The sequence below is a fragment of the Ambystoma mexicanum genome, chromosome 2p, assembly GCF_040938575.1.
Source record: "Ambystoma mexicanum isolate Mex_15411 chromosome 2p, UKY_AmexF1_1, whole genome shotgun sequence".
Lineage (NCBI taxonomy): Eukaryota > Metazoa > Chordata > Amphibia > Caudata > Ambystomatidae > Ambystoma > Ambystoma mexicanum.
The window spans coordinates 61,336,744-61,363,926 of record NC_090923.1 but is presented as its reverse complement, the minus strand read 5'-3'; the positions used below and the strand labels follow the sequence as shown (position 1 = coordinate 61,363,926).

Here is a 27,183-nt window from a genome sequence, read left to right as displayed (position 1 = left end):
ATGTGTGCCCCTTTTGAGCCTTTACATTTTGCCCTTTAAGGCTCCTAACTTTAAAAACTGTTTTACTAGTGGCTTTAACTTCAGCCCGTAGGGTGAGTTGCAGGCACTCTCTTGAAAGCCTTCTCACACTATTTTCCACAAGGATAAAGTTATTTTGAAGGTAGTTTCAGATTTCCGTCTGTCACAAAAGATTACTTTACCTTCCTTTTACCCTCCACCGCACGCTAGTAAAGAGGAGGAAAGGTTCCACAGGCTAGACCCTAAATGGGCTCTCAGCTTCTATATCAGTAGATTTGAAAGATTTAGACAAACTGATCAGTTATTTGTCGGTTACACTGGACACAAATTGGGCCTTGGTGTGTCCAAACAAACCTTATCCAGATGGATAATCCTAGCAATATGTGAATGTTACAGGTTGGCTGGGAAAGAGCCTCCAGATGGATTAAGGGCTCATTCAACCAGGGGAATAGCAACTTCCACGGCTCTTCAGAGGGATGTTCCTGTGCAGGACATTTGTGCAGCGGCCACCTGGTCATCCATGCACACCACTTCTTACCAAGGAGGCCTTTTTGCAAAAGCCGTCCTTCATTCAGTACATAATTAAAAACTCTGGTACTCCCTCCTCCAAATTACTACTGCTGTGGGAGTCTATCTAAGATGAGGAATACATGGGAGGACACAATCCATTCGAAGAACAAGTTACTTACCAACTGTAACGTTCTTTCGACTTGATGTTCCTCCCACGTATTCCTCATCGATCCTCCAATCATACCCCTCCGTACAGTTTTTACGCTTTTTGCACTTGAACTTCCTTAAGAGCCTGAAATCCTTCGATGCCTGCTACAACTGATGCGACCATTAACACCGAAAAAACAGAACTGAGACCAAGGGGTGTGGCTCGAGCCCTTTATACGATGGATGACAGCGGCCCTCGAAGCCAAAAACTACACTGCCTCGAGCATAGAGCCCTCTGACAAAACATTTTTCCGAAGTAAGTAGCAGCAAGCTGGCAGATTATCTAAAATGAGGAATACGTAGTAGGCACATCCAGTCGAAAGAACGTTACAGTTGGTAAGTAACTTGTTCTTCTGGCAGCCATAACTAACCAGGAGGGTAGTGTTTGCGATTCTAGCTTGATATGCTGAGGAGACATCATCCTCCTGAAAGCCTAGATTTTCCTGCTTTCTTTGTCTGGCGGGGCTTCAGCCGACGCCAGAGGAGTGCCAGCCCTCTTTCTGGTGTTGGTGACGACTGGTGAATCAGGTATTAGCTGACCCCCAATATACAGGGGGTCGGTGGGCGCAGGCCTGTAAAATTTCTGAATTCTGGGGTTAACCGCCCTTGTGAGATTAGGCGCAAGTAGGGAGAGCTGTATATGTCTTTTTACAGACTGTAACAGTGGGATTAACTGAGTGGTAGACTTTCTGTCTCCCAGAAGGTCCTCCACAACGTTCTTGTCTACTTGTGCCTCTTGGGTGTCAATACTGAAGTGCTTGGCAGCCTTCAGCAGCGGTTCATTGTATTGTAATTGGTTGTGTAAGGTAGAATCTGCTACTGGCTGGTCTTGGTGGTCAGGCGACTGGATGACGTAGATGTCATCATCGTCGTCGTAGTATTGTTCCTGACTGTATAGGTCCCTGTGAGAGCCGGGGTCTTGTGACCGTGAGAGATCCACTCTATACATGTATTGAGAGGGGTCTTGGTAGGTGGAGGCCGGGGGAGCCTAGGGCAGAAGTGCTAGGCTGTGGGTCCAGACAAGGTTCTTTGGCAGGGGGTTAATGTCTTGAAGCCCCTGGCTGTGAGACATCTCTAAGGGACGTTAGTTCTTATGGATGCTTGTCTATAAAGTCAACAAAGCATGACAGCCTTTTTATAATTCTGTTAAATTGTTCAGGGGTATAGTCACATGAAGGTGGGAAGCCTGACATGGTAGGGGTGGCTTGGCAGAGTGTCTGCTACTTGTGATGCATAGCCCCTGAGAGATTGTCTACAGGTGAGGAAGAATCCATAACCTGAATGCTTTTGGAGGACAAAAGCGTCAAGGATTTTGACTTTTTCTGTGACTCTGTTTTTAATAAGGCAGCAGGGATGAGTTTTCTAATGAGTTCTACCATTTTCGGCGTATGTTTAGGAGACACTGATGCGCCTTTCACAGCCTGTTTTTCGGCGTGCGAAAGTAGGGCCTTTTTGTGTGTTGTGTCCAAACCGACTTTGGGTGTCGGTTTCGGAGGACTGTTGTGAAGCGAAAGCGTAAGCGATGACCCAGAGGACAGGGAAGATCTAGAGGCTTTTTCCCGCAGACACTATGTGGGCCTTGACGCTTTTGTTGAATGTTAGCCGTGGCCTATGCGCTTATTGGACTTTGAAACATGTGTGCGCTATGGCCGCCGGGTGTGGTCTCCGTCACAGAGCCGCCGTCCTGCTTATTAGAGTCGGATGGCAGCACATGGGGTTTTCCGACGAACCCCGGTCGCCTTTGGCGTCACTAATGACACCGATACTGCCCTTGCTGGAGTCCTCCGTCACGTCAATGGAGGCGTTGGCCAGCATTGCATGGACGGCCCACCCCTTTGAGCAACGATCTTTGAGAGTTTTCAGGCAGAAAGGTTTGCAGGACTTGCAAAGCTTTTTGGGGTGATCCGTAGTGAGACAGTAATTGCACACTCTGTGCATGTCTTTCCCCAGGAATTTTCTACGACAGTTCGGGCAAAATGTAAAAGGTGTTTTGTCCATTACAAAGGGAAAGGGCAGTTAGGCGAGGAAATGGGAAAAGAGGTGGTAGAATATGCATTTTCTAAAAGAAGTCAGTATGAAAGACCTCCCCCCTCTCTAACTACTGTAAGGGCCAAAGCCCAAAAAGGGGTGTGAAGGTCAGGTCTGGTCGTCGATTCAGTCAAGTCGTCGGCCATCGAGCAGTTGGATGACGCTGCGGCAAAAGCAGACAATAAGGAAAGAGAGAAAGAGTAGTCTACGAACAAATATTTAACTAGTTAAAGGCATCAGCCTGGAAGGAACACCGCAACTTGCGACCGACCACGATGGCGGAAAGAAACAATCTGAGCGACCTCATCGCGTGATGGACTGCGGGTACAGTACACGTGACACTAGGGATAGTATTACTAACACACCCTTTCGACGTTGGTTTGAGATTCAATAACAAATCTTGTAATACTCTGCGACTACCACTAGATGCCGGACTATGCAGATAATGTGATCTAAGCAGATCCACAAGCCTCAGAAATATACATACACACATCAAAAAACAATAAAAAACAAAATATATTATTTTACACAGATGTGACTGCTGCAGTCAGCCACCACCTTCCATTACCTTTAGTGGTGCTGACATTAGAGGCTGAGTACCCTCCATTCAATGGTCTTCAGGGGAGGCCCCACGTAGTCTGCTCACATTTGGGCATCGCACAAACAAACAGTCCTACGGTGAGGCCTGTAACGAATCCCGGCTCTGCTCCCCAGAGGCACCACCTTTGGGGCTAGGGCAGGGGGAACCCACTGAACAAGACTCTCTCCTAGGAGTCTGGGAAAGTGGGACCTCACTGGGAGTGACACTACTCTAGGGGACAAGGACTCCCATTCCTATAAGGAACTCCCTATCAATAACACATTCTCTGTATATATGCAAATCAAAAAGACTGATGTTACTTCTCTTTTGGATTCAAACAACCGTGACTTTACTTCAATTTCTTTGGCGTAAGGTAATGCTGGATTCCCCATGAACTCAACAGTCAAAGAGGAACGACACACTCCTTTTGTTATTGTCAACGCACATAAAATGAATGGAGAGAGAATCCTACAAAGAGGGGAGCCTCTGACAGGAAGATGTCCTGGAGGGGCGGAGCCACACTAGACAGCGGAGCCATCGGTAGTATGGAGAGTGAGTAGATCTCTAGCGAGACACCTGAAGGCTGGCATCCTGAGCAGCAATGAAGCTCAGAGCTGTGGTGGCATGGACCAATTAACCGACGCAGAGACCAGACCGACATCTGCATGATAAATGTGCTGACTACCGGGTAGAAAAAGAGAAGTGAATACACCGGGGAGAAGGGCGAGTCGGTGTCCCAGAGTGCTGGAGAAACAGAGAGGGTTACGGGAACCAGGAAAACCGAAAAGCTGAACGCAGCCAGGCGTCCAATGAAGGCCACGCTGCACAAAACGTATCAGAGGGACAGAGGACTATGGGGAGCCTTTGTGAACTGAGTAACATCAATATACGAGGCTGGGGAAGCCAAAAGTGTTACGGGTGCCAGAGAAGAACAAGTTACTCTCTTACCTGGTAACGTTCTTTCGATGGGATGGTCCGACGACGTATTCCATATCTATGACAGGTAATCACCACAGCTGTGCTGCTTCGGAAACTTTTTTCGGCGCCTGCGTCCTGCGTCGATGACGTTGATGCGCCGTCGTCGAGGACCTCCTCCGACGTCCGACGTCATCCGATGTGATAAGTAGGATGCACGACGCCCGTAGCCTCAGTTGTAGTTTTTTCCCCCAGAACGTGTGACATTAGTATACTGCCAGTCAGACACAAAGCCTTGCGGAATGTAAGCTGCAATCGCATAAGAAATTCTGCAGCGGGGAAGGTAGGGAGGGAGCGATATGGAATAAGTCGTCGGACCATCCCATCGAAAGCATTTTACCAGGTAAGAGAGTAACTTGTTCTTCGAGGGGATTGGGTCCTCCGACGTATTCCATATCTATGACAGACTCCCAAAGCAGTACCAGAGCAAGGAGGAGGGAAATAATTTAGAATTAAAATGTACAATTGCCAATCAAATAGCAGAGCAAAGGACCGCCTTGCCAAAGGCCAGATCCTGTCCTCGGATGGAATCGAGGGAATAGTGACGTACAAATGTATGTACTGAAGCCCAGGTGGTTGCATCACAGGTGTTACGAATAGGAACACCCCTCTGCAGGGCAGTAGATGCAGCCATACCCCTGGTAGAATGGGCCCGCAAGCCGGCCGGTGGGTCCTTACCCGCCAAGCGGTAACACTCCGAGATGGCCAAAATAATCCAGCGAGATAAAGTCTGTTTCGTCACAGCTTGTCCCAAACGCTTTCCAGCGTAACCAATAAAGAGTTGATCGTCCACTCTGACACGGGACCTGCGTGAAACATAAAAGCTTAAAGCTCTCCTAGGATCAAGCCTATGGAGCCTCTCCTCTTCCTTACCAGGATGCAGAGGAGGATAGAATGCCGGAAGAACAACCTTCTGGGCCAAATGAAATTCCGTCACTACCTTTGGAAGAAAGGAAGGACGGACTCTAAGGACAACCCTGTCCTTATGGAAAACAGTGAAGGGAGGCTTAACTGAAAGTGCCTGTGACTCACTCACTCTGCGAGCGGAAGTGACCGCAACTAAAAATACAGTTTTAAGAGTCAACAGTCTCAAAGGACAAGAGTGCAAAGGCTCACAGGGAGCACCCGTTAGAAACCTGAGAACAAGGTTCAAATCCCAACCGGGCACCAGGAAAGGTGACGGAGGGAACACATTAGTGAGCCCTTTCAAAAATTGTGAAATTAAAGGGATTTTAAAGTAGGAACACTCTTCAGACAAGCGCTTAAAGATGGACAGCGCCGCTAGGTAACCTTTAATGTACCCACTTGCAAGCCCTTGTGGGCCAAAGAAAGTAAAAAGGACAGAACCATGGGGATGTCACATGCAAAAGGATCCACATTCTGAACTCTGCACCAGTCGCAGAACTTACGCCAACGGCACAGAGACTTTGTTGCTGGCCGTCGGGCCGAGAGCAACACCTCCATCACGTCTTCAGGCAGGTCCCAATCCTTACACCTCAACCTTTCAGAAGCCAAGCGTGAAGGTTCAGGAATCTGACCTCTGGATGGAGAACCTGACCCCCCCTCCCGTGAGAGCAGATCGTCTCGGTAGGGAAGACGATGTGGAGGGCAGATGGACAAGTCGAGAAGGTCCGGGTACCACGTCCTCCGAGCCCAAGCCGGAACAATGAGGATCATCCGGGAACCGAACTTCCGTAACCTCCGCAGCACTTGCAGGATGACGGGGACTGGAGGAAACGCGTACAGCAGTGGGAATGACCACTCCACCACAAACGCGTCTCCTATGGCTCCTTTTGGAGGAAATTCCCGCGAGCAGAACCTCTCGCACTTCCGGTTGACACTGGAGGCAAACAGATCCACTTGAGGGGTCCCCCAAAGGGCGAAGATCTCCAGGAGAATCTCCTGAGCCAACTCCCACTCGTGAGAGATCGTGCTCTGCCTGCTGAGAGCGTCCGCCGCCACGTTTTCGTCTCCGGCCAGATGAACTGCCGAGATCGAAACTTCCTGCTGGATGGCCCAGAACTCGAGCTGCATCGCCACCCTGCCCCCCCCCCCTTTTTGTTGAGGTAGTGCATGGCCACTGTGTTGTCCGTCAGGATCAGGACATTCTTTCCTCGCACAGTCGGCAGAAAAGCCTTCAGGGCTAGCCTGACGGCCCTCAGCTCCAACAGATTGATATGGAGTCTGGACTCCGACAGAGACCAACGACCCCTGACTGTCAGCTCGTTGGCATGAGCGCCCCATCCCGAGAGGGATGAATCCGTCACGATCATCACCTCCGGCCAGGGAAGCCAAAACGGAGCCCCCTTCATCAGGTTGCCTTCGACGGCCCACCACAGAAGGTCCTGGGTGACCGAGGACGGCACCTGAACCGGGTCCGACATCCTGCTGGAGGACTGCAACCATTGCATCTTGAGTGCCCACTGCAAAGATCTCATCCGCAGGCGAGCCTCTGGCACCAAAAGAATGCAGAATACCATGAGGCCGAGCAACCTCAAGAACACGAACGGTGGGAGCGTCTGGGCATGCTGAAACTTGTGCACCATCTGCTGAATGTGAAGAGCCCTCACCTGGGGAGGAAAACACTGCCCCAGGGAAGTGTCGAGCACTGCTCCGATGTACTGGAGCCGCTGAGTTGGCGTCAAATGGGACTTCTTTAAATTGAGGGAGAAGCCCAGCCTGTGAAGGGAGTGGCAGGTGACGGACAGATGATCCAGGACCTGCTCGGGAGAGCGCGCCCTGATCAACCAATCGTCCAGGTAGGGGTAGACGTGAATCCCCCCTTGTCTGAGATGCGCTGCCACCACCACCATGAGCTTGGTGAAAACCCTCGGGGCGGAGGTCAATCCGAACGGCAGGACCCGAAACTGAATGTGCGAGTCGCCAACCGTGAACCTCAGGTACTTCTTGTGCTTGGGATGGATCGGCACATGGAAGTAAGCATCCTTGAGGTCGAGAGACACCAACCAGTCCTGAAGCTGAAGGGCTGGAGGACTTGAGAGAGAGTAACCATCTTGAACTTGAACCGCGCAAGTCCATGATGGGTCTCAATCCCCAGTCTTTCTTCGAAATCAAAAAATAAGGGGAATACCATCCCTTGTTCCTCTCCGCTACAGGCACCAGTTCTATGGCGCCTTTCTCCAGCAGGGCTTGAATTTCCTGCGCAAGGAGCGTATCCGGACTCTTCAAAGAGAGGTTCCCTGGTGGATTGTCGTGAGGCCTCTGCCGAAAGGGAAGACAGTAGCTGATCTCCAGAACCCACACATCTGAAGTAATGGCACGCCACTCTACAAGATGCTGCGCCAGCCTTCCCCCAACCGGCGAACCATGGGACATGGCCTCATGACTGAGTGGTAGCGGCTGCAGCGTTACCTGAGGGCAAAGAGGCAACTGCCCGAGCGGCCCTGGCACCACGGGTACCCTGTCGTCCACCTCTGGTACCCCTGCGTTGGCCTCTTTGACTGCCAGCTCCTCTCGCTTTACCAAAGGAGGAGTAATAACGAAAGGAACCACCCCTCCATTGCTGTCCCCTAGGACGAAAAAGCTGAGGTTGCCTGACTGCAGCACCTAACGATTTGGCTGCAGCTTTAGAGGTCTGCAACCTCTCAAGGCTCTCGTCAGCCTTGCTGCCAAAAAGGTGTTCACCGTCGAAGGGCATATTGAGGATCCGGGATTGCACATCAGGAGCAAACCCCGACTTCCGCAACCACGCAAACCTGCGTATCACGGTGCTCGCCGCCATGGACCTGCTGACGCATTCAGCCATGTCCAAACCCAACTGAACGGACTCACACATTGCATCCTTACCATCCTGGACCATAGCAAGGAAACCATCCCGTTCATCCCCTTCGGGAATATGTTCAGCCGCTAACGCAACACAGTTCCACAGAGTGTGTGTGAAAGGAGACAAGGCACATATGGAGTTGGCCGCCTGAAGCGCCATACCACCCGAAGAAAACAAGTTCTTCGCCCAGCCCTCAAAACGTTTGTCGTCCCTATCAGGAGGGATGGTAGGGTACGACGCCTGCTTTGCCGGGGCCGTGGCCGCCTGCACCACCAAACTCTCCGGAGTGGGGTGCCTGGTCAAGTAGCAGGGGTCGCTACTGGCTGGACGGTATTTTCGCGGCAAGGACCTGCCCACCGCCGGGAGACTCTCTGGAGCAGTCCAAGCCACCGCCACCCTTCTCTGTAGAGCCATATGAAACGGCAGTACCGGGTCAGTTGGGGGACCAACATCAAGGATGTCCGTGAAATCATCCTGCACAAACTCCCCTGGCGGAGCAGACCATCCCAAGTACTCGGAGACCCTAGCCATAAGGCGCCGGTACGAGGAATCGGCACGAGAGCCAGGCTCAGGCCTACAAAACTCCACCTCCGGAGAGGTGTCCAGTCCACTGGCATCATGCAGTGACTGCCTCAAATCGTCAAACTGGCAATGGCCCGAGACCATCTCATATGGAACCTGACTAGGAACCAGGCCATCAGAGTCCTCGTCCACCTCCGAAATATATTCCAGGTGTTGAAAAGAAGGCACTCGAGAGTGCTTGCTCTTAGCCAGAGCCTTTCTAGGGGGATCCCCGTGCCACGTGGTACCTCCGACACCCCTGCCTCGAAAGGCGTTGAGTGAACAGGCATCGGCGCCGAGAGGATCGGCGTCGACGTCAGATGCAGCGTCGCCAGCATCGACGGCGTCGACACAGTGCTCGAAGCTAGAGCTCCGAGCGTGTCCTTCGACGACCTGAGCGTCGACGGCTTCGACGACTTCCTCGGAGCCTCGAGAAAGCCTGTCGACGCCTCAAGTGTCGATGTCTTCCTCGAAGACATCACAGGTGCACACGTCTCGACCGGGACTTGGAACGGGTACATCGAGAACGAGTCCCCTTGTCCGAACGGGACCTTTCCAGTGACTCGTGCCGACCACTCTTGCAAGCGGTGTCTCTCGACCTTTCACGGCCGACCGCACTCGGGGCCGCGGACGGCTTAGTACCCTGCGACTTGAGAATCGCCAGCATTTTCTTCCCGAAGGAAGCCCATTCCTCCGGCGTCGCACGGCTGGTGGGGTAAGCGACGTGCCGGGCAGAGTCCTCAGAAGAGGACCTGGAAGACGACCGGTGTCGGCGCTTCCGAGAATGCCTCGAAGAGGCCGAGGAGTGGCGAGACCGACTCCTAGAAGGAGACCCACGAGACTTCCGACGACGACGCGGAGAGTCACCTCTCGAATCATCCGTCGAAAGCCCCGCAGACTTCGACTTCCGGGGCTTGGACACCCGACCTACCGACAACAACTTCTTATGTTCCCGTAAGGCTTCGGACGTGAGCGACTGGCAGTCGATACAGTCATCCGTGTCGTGGGCCTCCCCGAGGCACCAGAGGCAGGCGTTGTGCGAGTCCGTCACCGACATCTTGGACCCACACTCCCCACACTTCTTGAAGCCCGGACGCGGGGTCGAAGACGAAGTAGAAGACATCTTCTTACGAAGGAATTTCTCACAAAAACGAACAGGTTCGAAGAACCGAGAAGAACAGAACTCCAAAGAGTCGAGGCGTAACCGAGATCCACGAAGCAACACGTTCTCGGAAAAAACGGAACTGAGGCTACGGGCATCGTGCGTCCTACTTATCACATCGGATAACGTCGGACGAGGTCCTCGACGATGACGCATCGACGCAGGAAAAAGTTTCCGAAGCTGTGGTGATTACCTGTCATAGATATGGAATACGTCGGAGCACCCAATCCCCTCGAAACCTGAATACTGGACACGGGTGTTAGGCAAGATTGTATGCAGTACATTTTGGGTGCACTACAACAACCCTGACCTCCTGGCAATATAACCCAAACCTTTGGTATAAGTCTGTACTAAACAGGTTGGTAGTGTAGTCGAGTAGCCAGGCTTATCTCAAGAGGGGTGAATGGGAGCTGTAGGGGAGTTGCACAGAGATTCACAGTGACAAGTATTCAAATCAACTCTTACACACAAGGGTTTTCTTGATAAAACAATTATGAATTTATTTAACTGTCTGTTGAATAAACCTTCAGAAGGGAGCAAGATAAAGCAAAACACAAATATACTTCAAAATACACACTCAGTTTTCTAAATGAGCAAATGCCCATTTGGGAGGACCTACAGACACTACCTACACCCTCAGGTGACTTCAATAGTTAAGGTGCTGGGGACATTAATATATCACTGTTGCATTTAGAATATTATTGAGAGGAGTACCAAAGTAAAAAGGTTTCAGAATAAGACAAGATGTTCACACAATCATTACCAATCAGGTAAGTACTTAAAAAAAAAAATGCAGTCAGTTAACTCTTTCCTAGAAGGAAGGCAAAAACACATAAGCAGAGGAGAGAAGAGTCATTCAGGGAGCCAGGCCAGCTAATGTTAAGTTATTACAAGTCAAGGTGAACTGAAGCACTTCTTGCAGGTAAGTAAAAGTCTTGCCCAATGTTTTAGAAGTCTTTGTAGAATAGAAAGAAATTAAAGTAGGGCCACAAGATGATTAGGCTTGTGAGGGAAAGAAGCTGCTAGCAACTCTACAGAGGTAACCAGGACAAGTCTCCAACGAGGACAAGTTAGGTTTCACAACAAGAGGTAAGTTCTCTTAGACTGTACAGTACCTTTAGGTTGAAGAAAAGTGCAGCAGATGGCTTCTGTTCCTATGCAGCACTGCAGATCCTGGTGTTCGTGGGCCTCAGTCTTCAGGACAAGAGGGAGGACTTCTGGGTACTCCGACACTAAAATGGGACGGTCACCGACCGCAACCGTCAATCTTCAAACAAGTGGCACTTTGGTGTTTCAGTTCCTCGCATCTACCGCAACTAGCAATACCGTGGTTCCTGGCTGTCGAGATGGGCTTTCCTTGAATCTGGGGTCCAGCGCTCTGTTAAGGTGGCTCAGGCTCAGTCAGTCTTGCTTCCTGGGAGTCTGGAGGATATTCCTGGAGTTATTGGCCAGCTTAAAAGCAACGCACACAATCTGGTGTCCTGCTCCCTGGCTACTCGGTTCCAGCAGCGACTGCAGAGGAAATTCAACCAGCTTCGAGAGGATGTCCAGGTGGCTTACTTTGGAGTTGATTGGTCTCACCAACTGAAGGGGATAAGTCGTCCTTGCGGGCTTCTCCGTCGATACGAATTCAGAGCTTCAGCACAGCAGCAGGGCTTCACTGGGCAAACCAACAGTCCAGGAGTTGCAGCAGGCGTCTCTTCCAAGTTCTTCGGATTCCTTCGCCCAGTGGTCGACTCTGCCATCCAAGCCAAAAAGCCTTGCATTTTATGCAGGTTTCTCCCATTCACTCCAGCCTAACTGTCAGTCACCCAGCAGCGTTGCGGTCCTTGCCGGTCAGCCAGCCGGCCAATCACCTAAGAGTGCATCCCTGTTTCCTAGGAGACTAAGCAAAGGGAGATTCTGGCACCTCCATCGCTTCCTGCCCCCGCCAGATACCCTGGAGCCAGAAGCGGGCTTCACTCGTGAATCCTGCCAAAGACAAAACAAACAAAAGTACCAATCTTGATTTGGCGTGCAGAGTAAATCTCAAGAACGACCTTTCCACAAAGGAATGGCAAAAAAAGAAGGCTGGGCCATCTTGACAAAAATGGCACCCTTGGGTGCTTTACTGCAGCTGCAAAAGCAGCCAGCGCTAAAAGCACACCACAGTAGTTAAAAGTAAACCACTGCCACCAGCCATTCCTCGAGGAAAGGGTAACATGAGAAACTAGACAAAGGGGATGGTGAGTAACCCCTCCAGCACCCTATTGTAAGATAGTGTGTGCTGGGTCTAGAAAGTTCCACATTTAAGTAAAGTCAATTTCACTTCACTGCTCTTGGAAACAGTAGTTTATCCAAGAAAATGTATTTAAACCTTTTGGGAACGAAATACTTCCCTGTGCCACTACGCTGAAGGTGCTGTGTGACACAATGTAAAAGATGATGCCTATGGAGTTTGTCAGACTCAACAACCAATAGAAACAAAGGGTTCAAAATCACATAAAAATACATGAGAGAGTGGGAAAAAGGGTCTCACTCTCTCCAGGTTAAAAATGAAAAGTCCTAGAGTCCAGCAAAAGTGCTGGGGGTCTCTAAGGTAGAGAGGAACCAGGAGCCTGATGCCGAAGCAGACAGATCAGCAGGGGAGAGGAAGAGCGAAGGCAGAAGCAAAGAGGAAGGTCTTGAGGCGCTTCCGGAACCAGAGATGTTTCTCCTCAAGTTTCAGAGAGGCAGGGAGGCTGTTCCAGAGGGAGGCCCTGTTCCAGAGGGAGGCCCCAGTCGAAGAGAGAGAGATCTACCCCCAACTCGTTGCTTGGAGAAGCGACTGACCCTGAGGTAGTTGGGAGGTAGAGGAGCGAAGAGCTCGAGTTGGAAGGTATTTACGGAGGGAGAGTTGAAGGTGTTGAGTACCCAGACCCAGAAAGCCTTGTGGACAATGCAAAGGGTCTTAATCCTTGCAGCCACTGGGAGCCAATGAAGAGATGTAGCTATCTCCAACAGTAGCTCCTGGAACCGATTGGAAGGAACCTTCCATCATATGCATTCATTCCATCCCTCACTATTGACATCACAGCAACAAGGTTAACACACAGGGAATGTAAGGGATACAAGATACTACACATCTATTTTTTTTCTTTTTTTAACTGATCTAGAGCTGGCGCTGATGCATCCACCCTTGGAGAACTGAGTGGCATGTCAGCAAGTGTTCTGACCTATTTGGGCCTTGTAAAGCATCTATGTTGCTTGATTAGTTTAACCAGTATTAGCACATGGAGATCATTATTGACCCCCTCTCAACCAACCAGAATGTTTAGAGTGCAGTCAATAATTAGGCAATAAGCTCTGAAACTGGGGGCCAGGGGAGAAGAGGCCATTACCGCTTCAGGTAATGCCCCCGGAGCCCATAGTTACAGATGCGGTAATGGCCTCCCGGCAAGGGGCTTATTGACATTAGTACCCCGGGCCGTTAGACTGAGGTACTAATGTAGTTTGTTTTTTCAGTTGCACAACGCATCACATTTCACAGAAAAAAAAACAATAAATAATGACTGCAGTATGACTGTTGCGAGGGACACGCCGCAAAAGTTACAAAATATGAACATGTAAGTAAATTAGTTAAGTACATTTTCAGAATATTAGTAAAACGCAGATAAGGTGAGCACACAAGGATGTGAAATGTTCACACAAATTAAAGACTAACTGGATTTGTAATGAGGCTTACAATCCACTGTAGGAGCAATTACCCACAGGTTCCATCGTAAGGCTATAGCAAATGTTATTCAATGTAGTTAAGACCTCCAGATTGATAAGGCAAACCAGAAAATATGTCAATTCACCAGGTTCAACCCATCCACCCAGAACAGGAGGTAGAGAGGTGTACAGCATAAATTAGTTTTCAAGAAATAATTAGCACAGCTTGCAAATTAAAATGTCCTTCATTAGCGAACCAACTAACATGACTAGCAATTTTATACAAGTGTTGATGTAACGGGAAGATGAGCAGCAATACAGAAGGTTTGTGCTCTTCTGGAATAAGATGTTATTGAGGGGTGGGTGTGTGCACAAATACAGTGCACACTGTGAGAATTACAGAAATTAACTTACCAAACTTTACTGAAAAAAAGCAAATATGGGCACAACGCCCCATTTTATAGTAGACACTTCAAGTATGCTTAATGTAGCAATTCAAGTAGAACTATATTTGTATAACAGACTTTAAAAAAAGTTAATACAAGCACTGGCCTTTGTAAAACAGAAGAGCAGTTCACTTGCACTCTGTAATGTTCTTTATGTTATATGTAAGATGAGGCAAATTTCAGCCGTCAGGAGAAACGGGGCAGCTTCATGTCCGATCCATTCAGCGCTGTTGAGTGTCCATGACACAGGAGACATGATATCAGTGCCAGCATGTATGAAGTTCTTGACACCCCCATTACCTCAATTCTGCCCTTTTCCCTAGCAGTCAACAGCTACGGGATGCACAACAGAACGTGGTGTATGATCTATCCCCCAAGAGGGGAAAGATAGGGCCGAGGAACGATCTGTGGAGGAATGATTGAATTAATCACAAAGAACATGACCAAGAGAGAACCAATTTATTTTTCTAATGGATTTCTTGCTCCCACAGACTCCTGTCTTAGGCTCTGATAGCAGTAATGAAATATGTAGGAGGGAAAAAGAGCAAGAAACTACTGCTACACAAGAAATCTCTGCAGGACTTGTCCAAAGTAAGCATCCTAACATGACATGGAATCTAGGCAGCAATACTTGGCAATCTAGTGGAGAGAAGTCCAGGTAGTCATGGGACAGATGTCCAATACAGGAACACCCCTCAGCAAAGCATGAGTACCACAATGCCTCTGGTTGAATGATCCCCAAGACCCTCAGGCACTCCTTTCCCAGCTAGACCAAAGCACTCAAATACAGAGGCAGATTTGTTACAGCCCTGCCCATACGGGCACCAACGCAACCCACAAAGAGCAGGTCATGCTTCCTGATGTCCCTCGTCCAATAGATACAATAGCTGAGAGCCCCCTCAGGGTCCAGCCGTTGAAACCCCTGATCTGCCCTATAAAGGGAGGAGAAGAAAAGAAAAAGATTGATCTTCAACATGACCTTGGGAAAGGTCGGTCATACCCCCAGAGTTGCCTCCTTGATGAAAACAAGGTAAGGGGTATAACAGAGACCCTGGAGCACATTCACCCACTTAGCACAAGTGATGGCAACCACGGAAATTACCGTTAGGGTGAGCCATTTTAAAGAACATGGATGCAAAATCTCAAACAGAGCCACCACAATGATAGTAAGAACAAGGTACAACTCGCACACAGGAACAATGAAATGGCATGGGGGAAACTCGTTAAGTATTCCCCACACAAACAGCATGAAATGGGGGATAGTGACAAATGAGCCATGCTTGGGGGGTCCCCGCTGAGGCAGAGGTGGAGGACCTAACCCCCTGAATGGGGGAGTCAATCCCCTGAAGGCACCAAGGTGGTCAGATGAGCAGATCTCCTTTCCTCCCACATCTCTCTCTAACCCTCAGACCAGGCCGACTCCAGCACTGCCACCTACCTGCTCGGTCATTCCGCCTATGAAACGCGTGTCAGTAGAGGTTTTCACCGCTACTTTCTCCCCTCTTCCGATATATTTGGCCAACTCGCACCCTGGCACGGCCCTCTCTCACTTTCATCTCTAACACTCTGGATGTCCTTGACCCAGTCATGAGTATCCACTTGAAGCACAAATCCAAGTGCAACTCTTGGTACGATTCAGACCTCACCACCCTTAAACGCAAGTGTAGGGTGGCGGAGAGGAAGTGGAGGGCATCAGGCGCACCCCCGACAAACTGGCCTACCGCCTGCTCCAAAGGCAGACTGTCTGTCCTCTCTAAGAAGAGAGCCTACATCCAAGTCCGCCTCTCTGCAGCATCTTACAATTCGGCTGGACCTCAAAATCTGCACAAAGCTGGCCAATCCTGCTGCAGTCTCTACCTCTCCTGTTCCCTCCCAGACCCTCTGCACGGTCTTGGCCTCTCATTTCACTACTAAAACTCAGGACATCCTGTCCACCCTTTCTTCCTCTACTTCTTTCTCCTCCTCCTCTAACACTCCTGGCCCGTCCAAGGCCTTCTCTCCTCCTCCTTTCTCCTCCTTTCCCCGGTTCACCGCTGACATTGTTTCTAGACAATTCAGATCTATGAAAGTCTTGTGAAAGCAGGTTCTCCCCTGCTCATCCAGAACCACCAAGGACCACATCGACACGCTTGCTCCAGCCTTGACTGGTTTCTGCAATCACTCCTTTGCCAGTGGAACCTTCCCCTCCCCCTTAAGCACTTCCTTGTGCACCCCCTTCTAAAGAAGCCCTCTGCCGATCCTTCTTCCCTAGCTAACTATCAACTTATCTCCATCACTCCTTTCCTGGGCAAACTTCTGGAAAAACTGGCCATCTCCCAGCTTAATATGCACACTGAATCTGTTGGTTGCCTCCACGACCACCAGTCTGGCTTCAGAGCAACCAGAAGCACAGAAACTGCTCTCCTGAACACTGTGAAGCCCTGCTCTCCATTCTTAACTCTAATCTCCCTTCTGTCCTCTTTCTCCTCGATCTACACTCTGCTTTTGACACAGTCAGCCATGCCATCCTGCTCAAACGCCTCTGTGACAACCTTGGTATCATCACTGATTAGGCCCTGGGCTGGTTGAGCTCTTTTCTCACTGACCGACCCTCTCAGGTCCAACTGGGGTCTTTCCTCTCTTCCATCTCTTTCTACTTATGGTGGTCCCCGAGGGTCTAACCTCTCTCCTTGGCTGTTCAACCAATAAATGGCACCTCGCACCCACTGCATCGCTACTTTCCGGTGAAGTGGCACAGCGAGTAGAGCGCTCGCTTTGACATCCGTGCAGAGCCTGCCAACGCAGGTTCGAATCCCGGCGGGGCCAAACTCAGCCTTTCATCCTTCCAAGGTCGATAAATGAGCACCACACACCGTGGGTAAATAAGCAGCGCTCCGATACCTGATGGGTTTGTAGTGCTATATAAATGCCTTATTATTATTATTATTATTTCTGCTCCAATTGTCAGTGTTCTGCGGATGACACCCAGCTCGCCTTCAGGTTCACCTCAGCCACCTCTGCTCCTTCACTCATAAACAACTGCCTGCCGCAATTGTTGTGTGTGCCGCCAAAGATCTCTGCCTTAATGCCAATAAGACTGAGATCCTCCTCATTGAGACACCTGCTCACTCCTTTCCTCTCTTTCTCTGGCCACCCACTCTAGGCCCTCTTCGTGCTCCTTCCTGTGAGGTTAAGAACCTTGGTGTCATCTTCGACTCCACCCTCTCCTTCTCTCCTCACATCTCTGATGTCTCTAAGAAGTCAAACTATCAGCTGCACCTCCTCGGAGGTATTCTTCCTTTTCTCAGTTTCCCCCAGAAGTTCACTGTCTCCAGAGCACTGGTCCTCTCTAGGCTGGACTACTGCAAACGCCTCTTTGTAAATCTGCCGGCCTCTACTCTTCGACCTTTCAACTTATCCAGAACAGGACTGTGAGACTTGTTCTTGACCTCAAGCCCAGGCATTGAATCTCTCCAGCACTGAAATCTCTTCATTGGCTCCCCGTGACTGCAAGGATCAAGTTCAAGATCCTCTGCATCGTCCACAAGGCTTTCTGGGGACTGGGACCACTCTACTTCCAACTTCCTTTTCCAAAACATCTTCCTTCTCAAGCTCTCCACTCATCCACCTCCAACTCTCTGAGGGTCAGACGCTTCTCCAAGCAGAGAGTTGAGGGCAGATCTCTCTCCTCGTCTGGGGCCTCCCTCTGGAACAGCCTCCCCGCCTCTCTCAAACTTAAGCAGAACCACCTCTGTTGCCGGAAGCAACTCAGGACCTTCCCTTTTGCTTCCGCTCTCTCTCTTCCTCTCCCCTGCTGATTTACCTGACTGATACTCACACACCTGGATACCATCTGAACTCTGGCCCAGGCTTCTGCTTATCCAGTAGCCCTCCAACTTCCTCCGGGCTCCCCCAGCACTTAAGGGTCTGTTCCTGCAACCCTGCAGTCCCTTCTCACTGCACTCAGGAGTCACCTGCTGGCTGCACTTATTGATCACCTGCACTTCTCTCTTCCATTCTCCCCCGGCACTTATCCCCTTCCATCTTCCCCACACTCGCGAAATCTGAATGACAAGGCGTAGTAAGATCATTGTTTGTCCCCCGCCTTGTCTTGCCGCGCCTAGAAACACTTGTGTACAGGCGCGTTATAAATGACATATCATATGTACCATAAGTACCATGTCCTCTAGGCTCAATCTAGGGGATCTTAGTGGACTCGAAATTCCCAAGTCTCTGTTGAACCAGTGGAACGAGTTTGAACTAACTCAGCAATCCATGTGTCCCCACAGCTCTAAGCCAAAAAAGGTTCCTGGAGCATAACAAGTCACACTTCTGGTTGACAAAAGAGGTAAAGAGGTCCACCTCCATAGAGCAAAAATAACTTCCTTGCAGAGTTCCCACTGGTGAGGGGCCAACAGCTGCCTGCTCAGGGCATCCAAAACTATGTTCTCTATTCCAGCAAGATGGACAGAGAATTGATCTCCAGAGCCAATAACCAGTTTCATCACTTCCCTGCACAGAGGCAGCGACACCAACTAACCACGCCTGTTGAGGCAGTTCTTGGCCATCCTGTTGTCTGTGAGCATCCGGCACACACACCCCCTGGAGAAAGAGGGTAGTCGATGGATGAAATAGAGATAGCAATCCTGATATACGACCTGTAAACATCAGAGTTGCTGCATCTCCCCTCCACCCACTGCTCAAAATCTAAATTAAAGGGGTTTTCGTTGCTAGGATTTCTGAAGGGCCAGTACTGAGGGCAACTCCAACTCTATGCTTCTGCCCAGGCGGACGAAACTCCCACTTGGCCTATTTGCCAGAGGCAGGTGGCCCCTACAACATTGGGCAAAGGTGAGGAAGACCCGAAAGGAACAGAGGCAGCAGACTGTTGGTTAGCTAAACCTGAGGCTTTGAGTGTCTCTAAGGACTCATCAGCTTTGCCCCAAACAGTTAGTCAATGTGGAACAACTTGTCCAGAAGCTTAGCCTGGCCTTCGGGGCAAACCCGAAGTCCTTAACCAGCAATGTCTAGTCCAGACAGACGCAGTGCCCATGCTGCACAGTCCATGTATCCAGACCAGACTGAAAGGTTTGATGGGCAGCTTCCTTTCCATCCTCCTGCAGAGATGTGAATGAGGCCCCCCTTGGTTGGAAAAATATATATTGCTTCAGAGATAAACACCCACAGGGTGTGGATGTAAATGGCCAGGGCATAGACGGTATTGACAGCTCTCTGGGAAAGTCTGCCAGAAGCAAAAATATTGCAGACCACAGTGTCCATTTTTGTAGTCTCTATGTCTCGAGGCAAAGAAGGACATTTAGGAAACTGGCCCAATGAAGAGACGTGCACCAGCAAGCCCTGTCCACGGCAGGACCTGAGGGAGCTTTATCAAGATTATGATGCATACATGGAACAGGCCCAGGCTTCTATACAAAGCCATAATAGGGGCAGCAACATCAGGGTTGAAGCAAAGTAGATTCTCCTTCGGCAGACTTTCTCACAAAATGTCTGTATGGTCAAACTGGCCCACAGGCTGTAATTGTACAGATAACCCTAGAGTCTGCACAACCATTGCAACGGTCCTTTAAAAGACATGGGCTGTGTCATAAGCTGAAGTCTGCATGAAGTCAAACTCTAAAGAGGTGTCTACCCAACCAGTATAACATAGTTCAGGTGCCAGCACAGCCAGGCTCTCCTACTGCAAATAGAGTTCCTCAGCAAGATCCTCCATCTTACCAGAGTCAAAGGTATCCACACCATAAGGAATGGGGTCCCTTTCAAAGATCTGTTCCATCTTTGAAAGAAACCGACTCTGATACCAAAGCATACTCCAGTTAGGTGCCAATGCCGGAGCCATAAACGATGGTACCAAGGCTTTGAAGCCTGAAGGCGGAGCCAAGTAACATACCAAGGGAGCAGGGAAGGGGCCTGGAACTGGGCCAAAAGGCATACGGTTGCAGGCCAAAGAGGCGTCTCTGCCAGCATCAGTAAGAGAGGTGGGCTCTACCTCCATTACTGGCACCTGGGGTTCGGTGAAGATATCAAGTAACCTAAGGCGAATTTCTTCCCACTGTTCTGAGATGGAGGAACTATTGGAGATCGGTGCCCGAGTACGTCACTCCTCCAAGGTGGTCTAACCATCCCTGGAGTGGAAACGAGGACTACCTTTCTTAGAGGAACATGAAGAGAGTGATGCTTTGAGTCACTGAGAAGGAGATCTCCTCCGGAGCGCTGTTTCTTCCGATTCTTCCCCGAAGAGCTTTCTTCCTCTGGTTGATACCGAAAGGATGAAGCCTTTATTGAAGAACAATCAAATGCCACTGGCTTTAACAGTAACCTCACACCAACTTTCAGGAGGAAGGTGTAGTATTTTATGGCATGCTCCCAAAGAACCATGGAGTGTATGGATTGGCATAATCTGCTATACTCCAGGTCATGTGCTAAAGACGTACGCTATAAGGGTCAGACACCAACATTTGCCTCCCGAAATCCCTGCAGGGCTTGAAGCCCATGGCCTTCGATGTGTTACGCATGGCGCATTAAAGAATAGCAAGAGCGAAGTGGCCTTCCGAAGCAGCGTACTGAGTACATAGAGAACAGGAACAGAGCTTATAGGCGGTCGCTAGCTCCATTTATATTACCCCTCACAAGTCCAGCGTTCTGAGAGCTCGATGACACAGAGCATCATTGTGCCTTCTTTTGGCTGAAGAATTTCCAAGGACCATTGAAGATTTATCTACGATTTGTATTTATTTGAAAAACAGGATGTCAATATTCATCATAAATGACTTACAATTACACATTTGCAGATTGCAGAAGAGGCATTGCCGACAAGGTGCCAGAACAATAGCACAAAGATGAGAACAATTAAGGAGCTAGTTTATGAGGGTGTGGACAAAGTGGGACATAGACCAGGGACAATCAAAATTATATCCGTGTAACATTAAACTACGGTCCAAATGCTACAAACTAAAGAGGAGTACTCTACAAATATACAGAATTATGTTACTTGGCACAAGAAGGAATTGTGGGATCAGGTGAAGAGGATGGTGGGGGGAATCCTCTTTGGCAAGTAAGTGAAGATTAAGACAAGCTTTGAAGAGGTGCATAGTCAGGCTAGCTTTGATTGTGATGGACAAAGGGTTCCAATGGAGTCGGGTGAGTAAGGAGAGGAGCAAAAGGAATGAGATTGAAAAAGAGTCAGCAAGGTACTAAGGAGCAAAACCACTGATCGCTTTGTAGACCAGGAAAAGGAACTTGAAGGGAGCAGTTGTGCATGGAGAGCCAACCAGAATTCGTGTCAGTAAGTACAAGGGTGGGAGGATACGAGTAGGTTTGGAGAGAGAGCGTGGAGTGCCAATCTGAAGGAAGAGGGAGGCAGACCAACGAGTACGCATGAGAAGGAGTTTGCTTTGCTGAGCACGATGGAGATTAGAGCTTTCGTAGAGTGGTGTGTAAGAAATGAGCACATTTCATTTTCTGGAAGTTGAAAAGGCGAATATGAGCAGCAGAGGCAGTGAGGAATGTTTGCAAGTCAGAGAAGTCACTATCAAAAATGATACCAAGGTTACCAGCCCTGAGAGAGGGAGCAAGAAGCTCAAGCAGGAAGGAGAGGGGAGGGTAGAGATGGCACAGGAAACTAGGAAACAGTGCATTTCCCTGGAAATATGAACGTGAGGTGGCAGATGGCCATCCAGTGACAGTTTGCAGTGAGACAGCTGGTAATCTGTTCCGAGATTGCTGAGATGAAGTAAGGAAAGGAAAATAAGAAATGAGAAATCTGAGGGAGGAAGGGATTAATTACATCTGGTTTACAATTATTTGAAAAAGAGAAATTGAAATGTTGGCAAACACTCCTGCATTGCCCTTTGGCACTATCAGGTAAGAGTGATGGAGATAATAAGTGTTGCACTCTTCAATAGACCCTTTAAACATTCTGTGATCAGGAAGAGGGGGTGAAGAGACACTGGAGGGCAAGAGACAATTGTACAGTGATCTACATTTTTCTTTAATAGGATCATTAAACATCGTTAGCAGTACTAAACAAGTTTTGAAGTAATTAGCAAGCATTTGCTTTTCCATCAAAACGTATGATTAATATACTGCTTATTGTATGCCTTGGGGGGGAGGAGCGATATCACCAGCAAGGAAAACCACTGTTAGTTCCTGGAAGGGAAGTGGCAGCATAGGAGTCTTGCAGCCAAGAAACGGGAACCAAGGCCCAGAGGTGAGTAAGAAGAGCCCCAACAGGAAATCCACGTAAAGTCAAATGGGGGAACACACATGTTCAAGATCTGCAAAGTTAGCCACAGGAGGAGCAGCCTCAAAAGGTGCAGTTAGTCAGGTAGGCAGATATTACAGAACCACAACTTGAGTAGTGTGGTAATCTCTGAGATCCAACAAAGAAACAAAGTCAGACCTCTGAGGCCTGCAGAGACGGGTCCTTGGAACTGCAGCAGGAAAGGTTGCAGTTAGCCAGATGGGCATGGTCAGAAAACAAAGACCATGGTCCCAGAAAAACAGACCTAAGGGGCTAGCTGAAGTCAGAAGGACCACATGGAGAAGCAAAGGCGAGGAAATGACAGCTCTGCAACTTCGGATCATGGATAGAGCAATAGTGACCCCAGTAAGGGGTCCCAGGTTGTGGAGAGAAAGTGCTACAAGGAAAACCACTGAGGTTTCACGCTGGGAGGACGAAGCACTGTTCGGTCATCAATTTACAAGTCCAGCAGGGGCACCAGAACAACAACGTGGTGCTCAGATTCAAGGGTCAAACTACACAGGTGAGCGCTCGAAGTTGGAGGAGCTTGAAAAAACCTTCAAGCCAATTAATGAAGCTGTCCATGCAGAAATAAGGAACAGGTGCACCATTTAAGATTCCATCTGGTCCTCACAGAGGCAGAGCTTCAATGCTGGGTTCTTTGGAATCAAAGTGATACTGATGCAGATATTCCATTGTCATCTTTGGGGCCTTCGTCTCTCTGTATTCTTCAAGATCAAATCCCAGCAGTTGCAAAATCACTGGTGAAGAGGGTCAGCGTTTATGCCAAACCAGTGAGAAGAGGGGGGAACTCTTAACTTCTGATCGCCCACTCAAGCACTATTCAAACATTGAGCGGCAAGCCTATCAGTGCTTGACAATACACACATCTTCCAAGGCAAGCACATGTGTTGTGGATTGAAAAGGAATCGCAGACAGCATCCCCTCAGGACACACACTCTCTTTGCGAGCTAATGTGTAGAGCTCACGCCAGGAAATAACCACACATGGCCATTCCTGGTCTCCACCCAATCACAAAAGGGCAACAAAGTACAGCTGCCTGGTTGGAAAAAGGTTTCCTGCAAGTCGAATTAGCTAGAACCAATGCAGCCTCTGTTTTAGAGTACACTGTCATCAACCAGAAACAGTACAACTGTCTCTGTGAGGGTACTGGCCCACCCAGATGGCGGTAGCCTCACCTTTGGGGGCCAAAAAGAGTCCTTATACATTTAAGAGCTGCATCCCCAAGTGAGATCAGGATGGAACTAATTAGGGAAAAATGTTTGGAGCATTACAGGGAAAACATGTAGGGGGCTCACGGTGTGTGAGCAAAAAGTTGGAGTTCAAATTACAAACAGAAGGCAGAATAACTGGCTGCTTAGTGACAGATGTTGCAGCTACTTATTCGTGTAATTTACAGTGCTACTAAAGAGTAAACCTATGATAGCAGTATTTTGCATAAAAACAGATTGTTGTTAGTTAAGCTCCAGCACTACCTATTTTGCAGAATAAAATGTCCTAAGAAGTATACAGCTTTAAGAATCTTTCACATAGCATCACAAGCAGAGAACTCCCTGACCACCACCTAAGGACAAGGATGCCTATATCCCTCCAGACCTCGACTTACCTCTACTGGTTTTCTGCGAAGAATGAAGAAGTTTTCCGCTCGCATCATCATGAATCGCATAAATTTATGACATAGAATTTTCTCGATTTCATCAGCCTAGGAAGAAAATTTTAAGAATGTCTTGAAAGTAAAATAAATGAATAATGGTAGGAAAAAAGCACAGCTACGCATGGATATGCCTCAACTTATGCAGTGTTCTCTTTGCAACAGATCTGCACTGCACAAACGCCGGCACTTACTCACGTTACGGCACTTCCGCAGTCATGTGTCCAGAATATTAAGGGGGCAGAATTTGCCATTTTTGAAGGACACTGAACATACTTCTGGAGTGTAAAGTGGACATTTGGTGGGTGAAGAGACATGTCGAGAGCCAAAACAGATGACATTTAATAAAGCAGAATTCGTTAGGGCAGGGTGCTGTGAATTGAAGAGCCAATCTCCTGTTTCAGTGACAGTAAAATTGCAGATTGTATTCTGTTTCGGTCCCTGTTTTTGTGGTTGAAAGAACAAATAAAGATTTCAAATGCTCTAAAATGGTGAGCCTTGCAAAGTATTTTGGAGCTTAAAATGGAAGAGTATTATATTATGCCATGGGCACTTCAACTGCAAGGCTCCACTAGTGCCTTCAGGCTCCATTTCTCCACTCTGCACCCCACCCCAACCGAAATATACATTCAGACATGCATCACAGCACTCAGGTGCAGTAAGGAAAGAACAAGGCTAACCATTTGAGAATGATGGCGCAATATGTTTCCAAGTTTGTCATCTTTGTCAAGGGGCTTTATGCACACATAGTATTGCAAGTTGGATAACTCCAGTTTAACCTAATCTCTTCCAGCTGCTCCATTCTCAGACTCTACCCGAACAAAATGGCGCCGAAATGATGGGAAATCAATGTGCAAATACTAACCTGTTTGACTGCGATGCTGACTCGCACAGAGTTGATCGACCCCTCGATCAACACTTTCTCCTTCTCATTCCGACTGATGATGACAGGCTGTAACAGCAGTTCTTTGCTACTTCTGCAAACATGAATATGGAGACGCAAGTGAGGCAATCGCATGAACAGCATCTGCATTGCATGCTTCATCGTAAATATAAGTCGACTTAGAGCCACGAAAAGTTTCCACAAATGCCAACTATTCAAAAATGGAATCCCATTCATCAAAAAATAAAAAAGGTAACAATCATTAATAAAAAACGAATACATAAAGAGTAAGCCACGCGCTACTGAATAGCTGAGGCTCGAAATTTACTTTCTTGTCATCCATTTCAAAGACAAAACATTCAAAAGTATTCACATTTAAATCTGATGGTCAAGTTTTGCCTAAAATGTGTTCAATTCATTTAACAAGGCCTTCCTTATTCAAGATCAACAACAATATTCAACAAGGGTTCACTTTTCCTGTATGTACACATTTTAATACATGCATTTATAGACACTTTTTCCATAATGGATCAAAGTGACTATTGTGGGAAGGATCCAGGAGAAATGACACTTAGGATTGATCCTGTTTTTATAGGGTTATTAATCATTCAAAAGAGCGATAGGACGTCTATCCAAGCAAGCTCCAGGCTTGGTCTCAGATCATTTCATGTAGAGTTGCCAATCTGAAAGGCCAGCATATGCTCAATGATACTGCAAATGATGCATCCAAAGGCATACATAGTCGTGAGACAATGCCTTGTGTAGCCCAGCGGTTTAGTCAACACACGGTACTAGTTTTCAGTTCACTCTACTTTATTGTGGGTGATCCCTCTTATCCAAAAGGTATGAAGCATTCTGCAGCGAACGACCACGGGTGTTTCCTGGTGTGTTTTTTTTATAGACAACAACATGCTCGAGGGGTCTTTTTCTCGATCCCGACTGCTGCCCCTATTATTGCCTACGGGCAGTTGCATGTTGCTCGACTCCACGTGGCTGAAAAGTGCAACTGCTCTCCCGTCCCAAAAACGAATCCCTCCAACTCGGGTCCTTCGCCTGTCGTCCTATACTGTCCCTACTTTCTTCCTTTCAGGGGGTTTCCCCTTCTGCAGCCCCCTTTCATACTGCCCAATCGTTCCACCCGTACTCTCTGCCCCTGTGATGCACCACCCCTACCCTCCTTCACCCTGTTATTTACCCATGTCCCATTACTGTTACCACATTACAAGCATACCCCATCATAATACCCACACTGCAACCCCCTAAACAATCAACAATCATATCCTACCAGACACTGCGCTCACATCTACTCCTACTTCAGCCCCCTTCCCAACTTCAATGCATCCCGCCACAACGTTCCACCTCAGCCCCATCCTCACCTTGTAGATTTGTGTGCTTACTTATTAAGTGGTCAAGCAGTTGCAAGGGTCGGCCGGTTTAAACAGTGGTACCAGTCCAAACTCGAAAATATTTAATAAAGAGCAATTGCAGCAAAGAGCAGATAGAGTTGAGCATTATTCTGCGTCATCTACAGATTGTCACCAAGACCAGTGCTTTACGTGTGTTGGCTGGGCATGGTTTGGGCAGAACAGGGAGGTGTGATGTTCAGCAATATGGATCCCAGGAGTAGGTGGGCCTTATCTAACAAGAAAGGAAACCATGACTTGATATGGTCACTTGATGTGGTGCAAGGGTGAATAAGCCACACAAGCCTTCTTACTAAGAGTTCCAAGATGCGAGACAACCTGGACCTACATTAGTTCGAGTGACAACAGAAGGTGCAATACGCAGGCCACAGGAGCAGATAATAAGAGTATATATGTAGCATGTAGCCTTATCTCCACGGCCGCGAGTGTAATACTAGATTCCTACATTATTAAGTTATTAACATCCTTTGGAACAAGCAAGGTTCTTACAAGTTCACTTTCTTTCTGTTGCATAAATACAGCCAAGTAGATAGAGCTGGACTATTCAGGGTACATATATAATACATTAATTAATAAGAACAGAAAGACAGCCTTAAGCAATTCTGTTCCAAACAGAAAAGTATGTCCTTCTGCCTCCAGATGATACCATTCAAGCTACGCCTTGTCGTGTCTTACGCCACACGCACCAAGAACTCATCAACTTGGGCCTAGGTTGAAAGCACTTCAAGGTAAGAGTTTGTAACATGCAGTTTAATGGTAGAAAAGTGAAAGATTTCGCTATGGGGCACCCATCGAAACCTACAAGTTTGTTTACATTTAAAAACGCTCAATGTGATATCATTTATATAAGCCACACAACATGGCTGGGGGCTACTAGCCACACCAAGTATTATGCACGGATACAAGCAGGGGCATCGCGCACAACACTAAAGGAACATTTACAGTCATTTCCACACTAACACCAACGTGAGATGTGTTACTGTGGATAAGATTTACCTTGAAATGAAGAAGAAACTTATGAA

At 48.4% G+C, this 27,183-nt stretch overlaps 1 protein-coding gene across 1 annotated transcript in view; it reads right to left on the bottom strand.

Annotated features, from left to right (window-relative positions):
* LOC138567708 (tubulin tyrosine ligase 3-like) overlaps nucleotides 1-27,183 on the bottom strand; it is a 673,617-nt gene that overhangs the window by 555,839 nt on the left and 90,595 nt on the right. The window contains exons 3-4 of the mRNA XM_069646178.1: nucleotides 24,720-24,831; nucleotides 23,810-23,905 (exon numbers count right to left, since the gene is read on the bottom strand). Of these exons, the coding sequence (XP_069502279.1) occupies nucleotides 23,810-23,905; nucleotides 24,720-24,831 (208 nt within the window). The remainder of the gene's footprint in view (nucleotides 1-23,809; nucleotides 23,906-24,719; nucleotides 24,832-27,183) is intronic.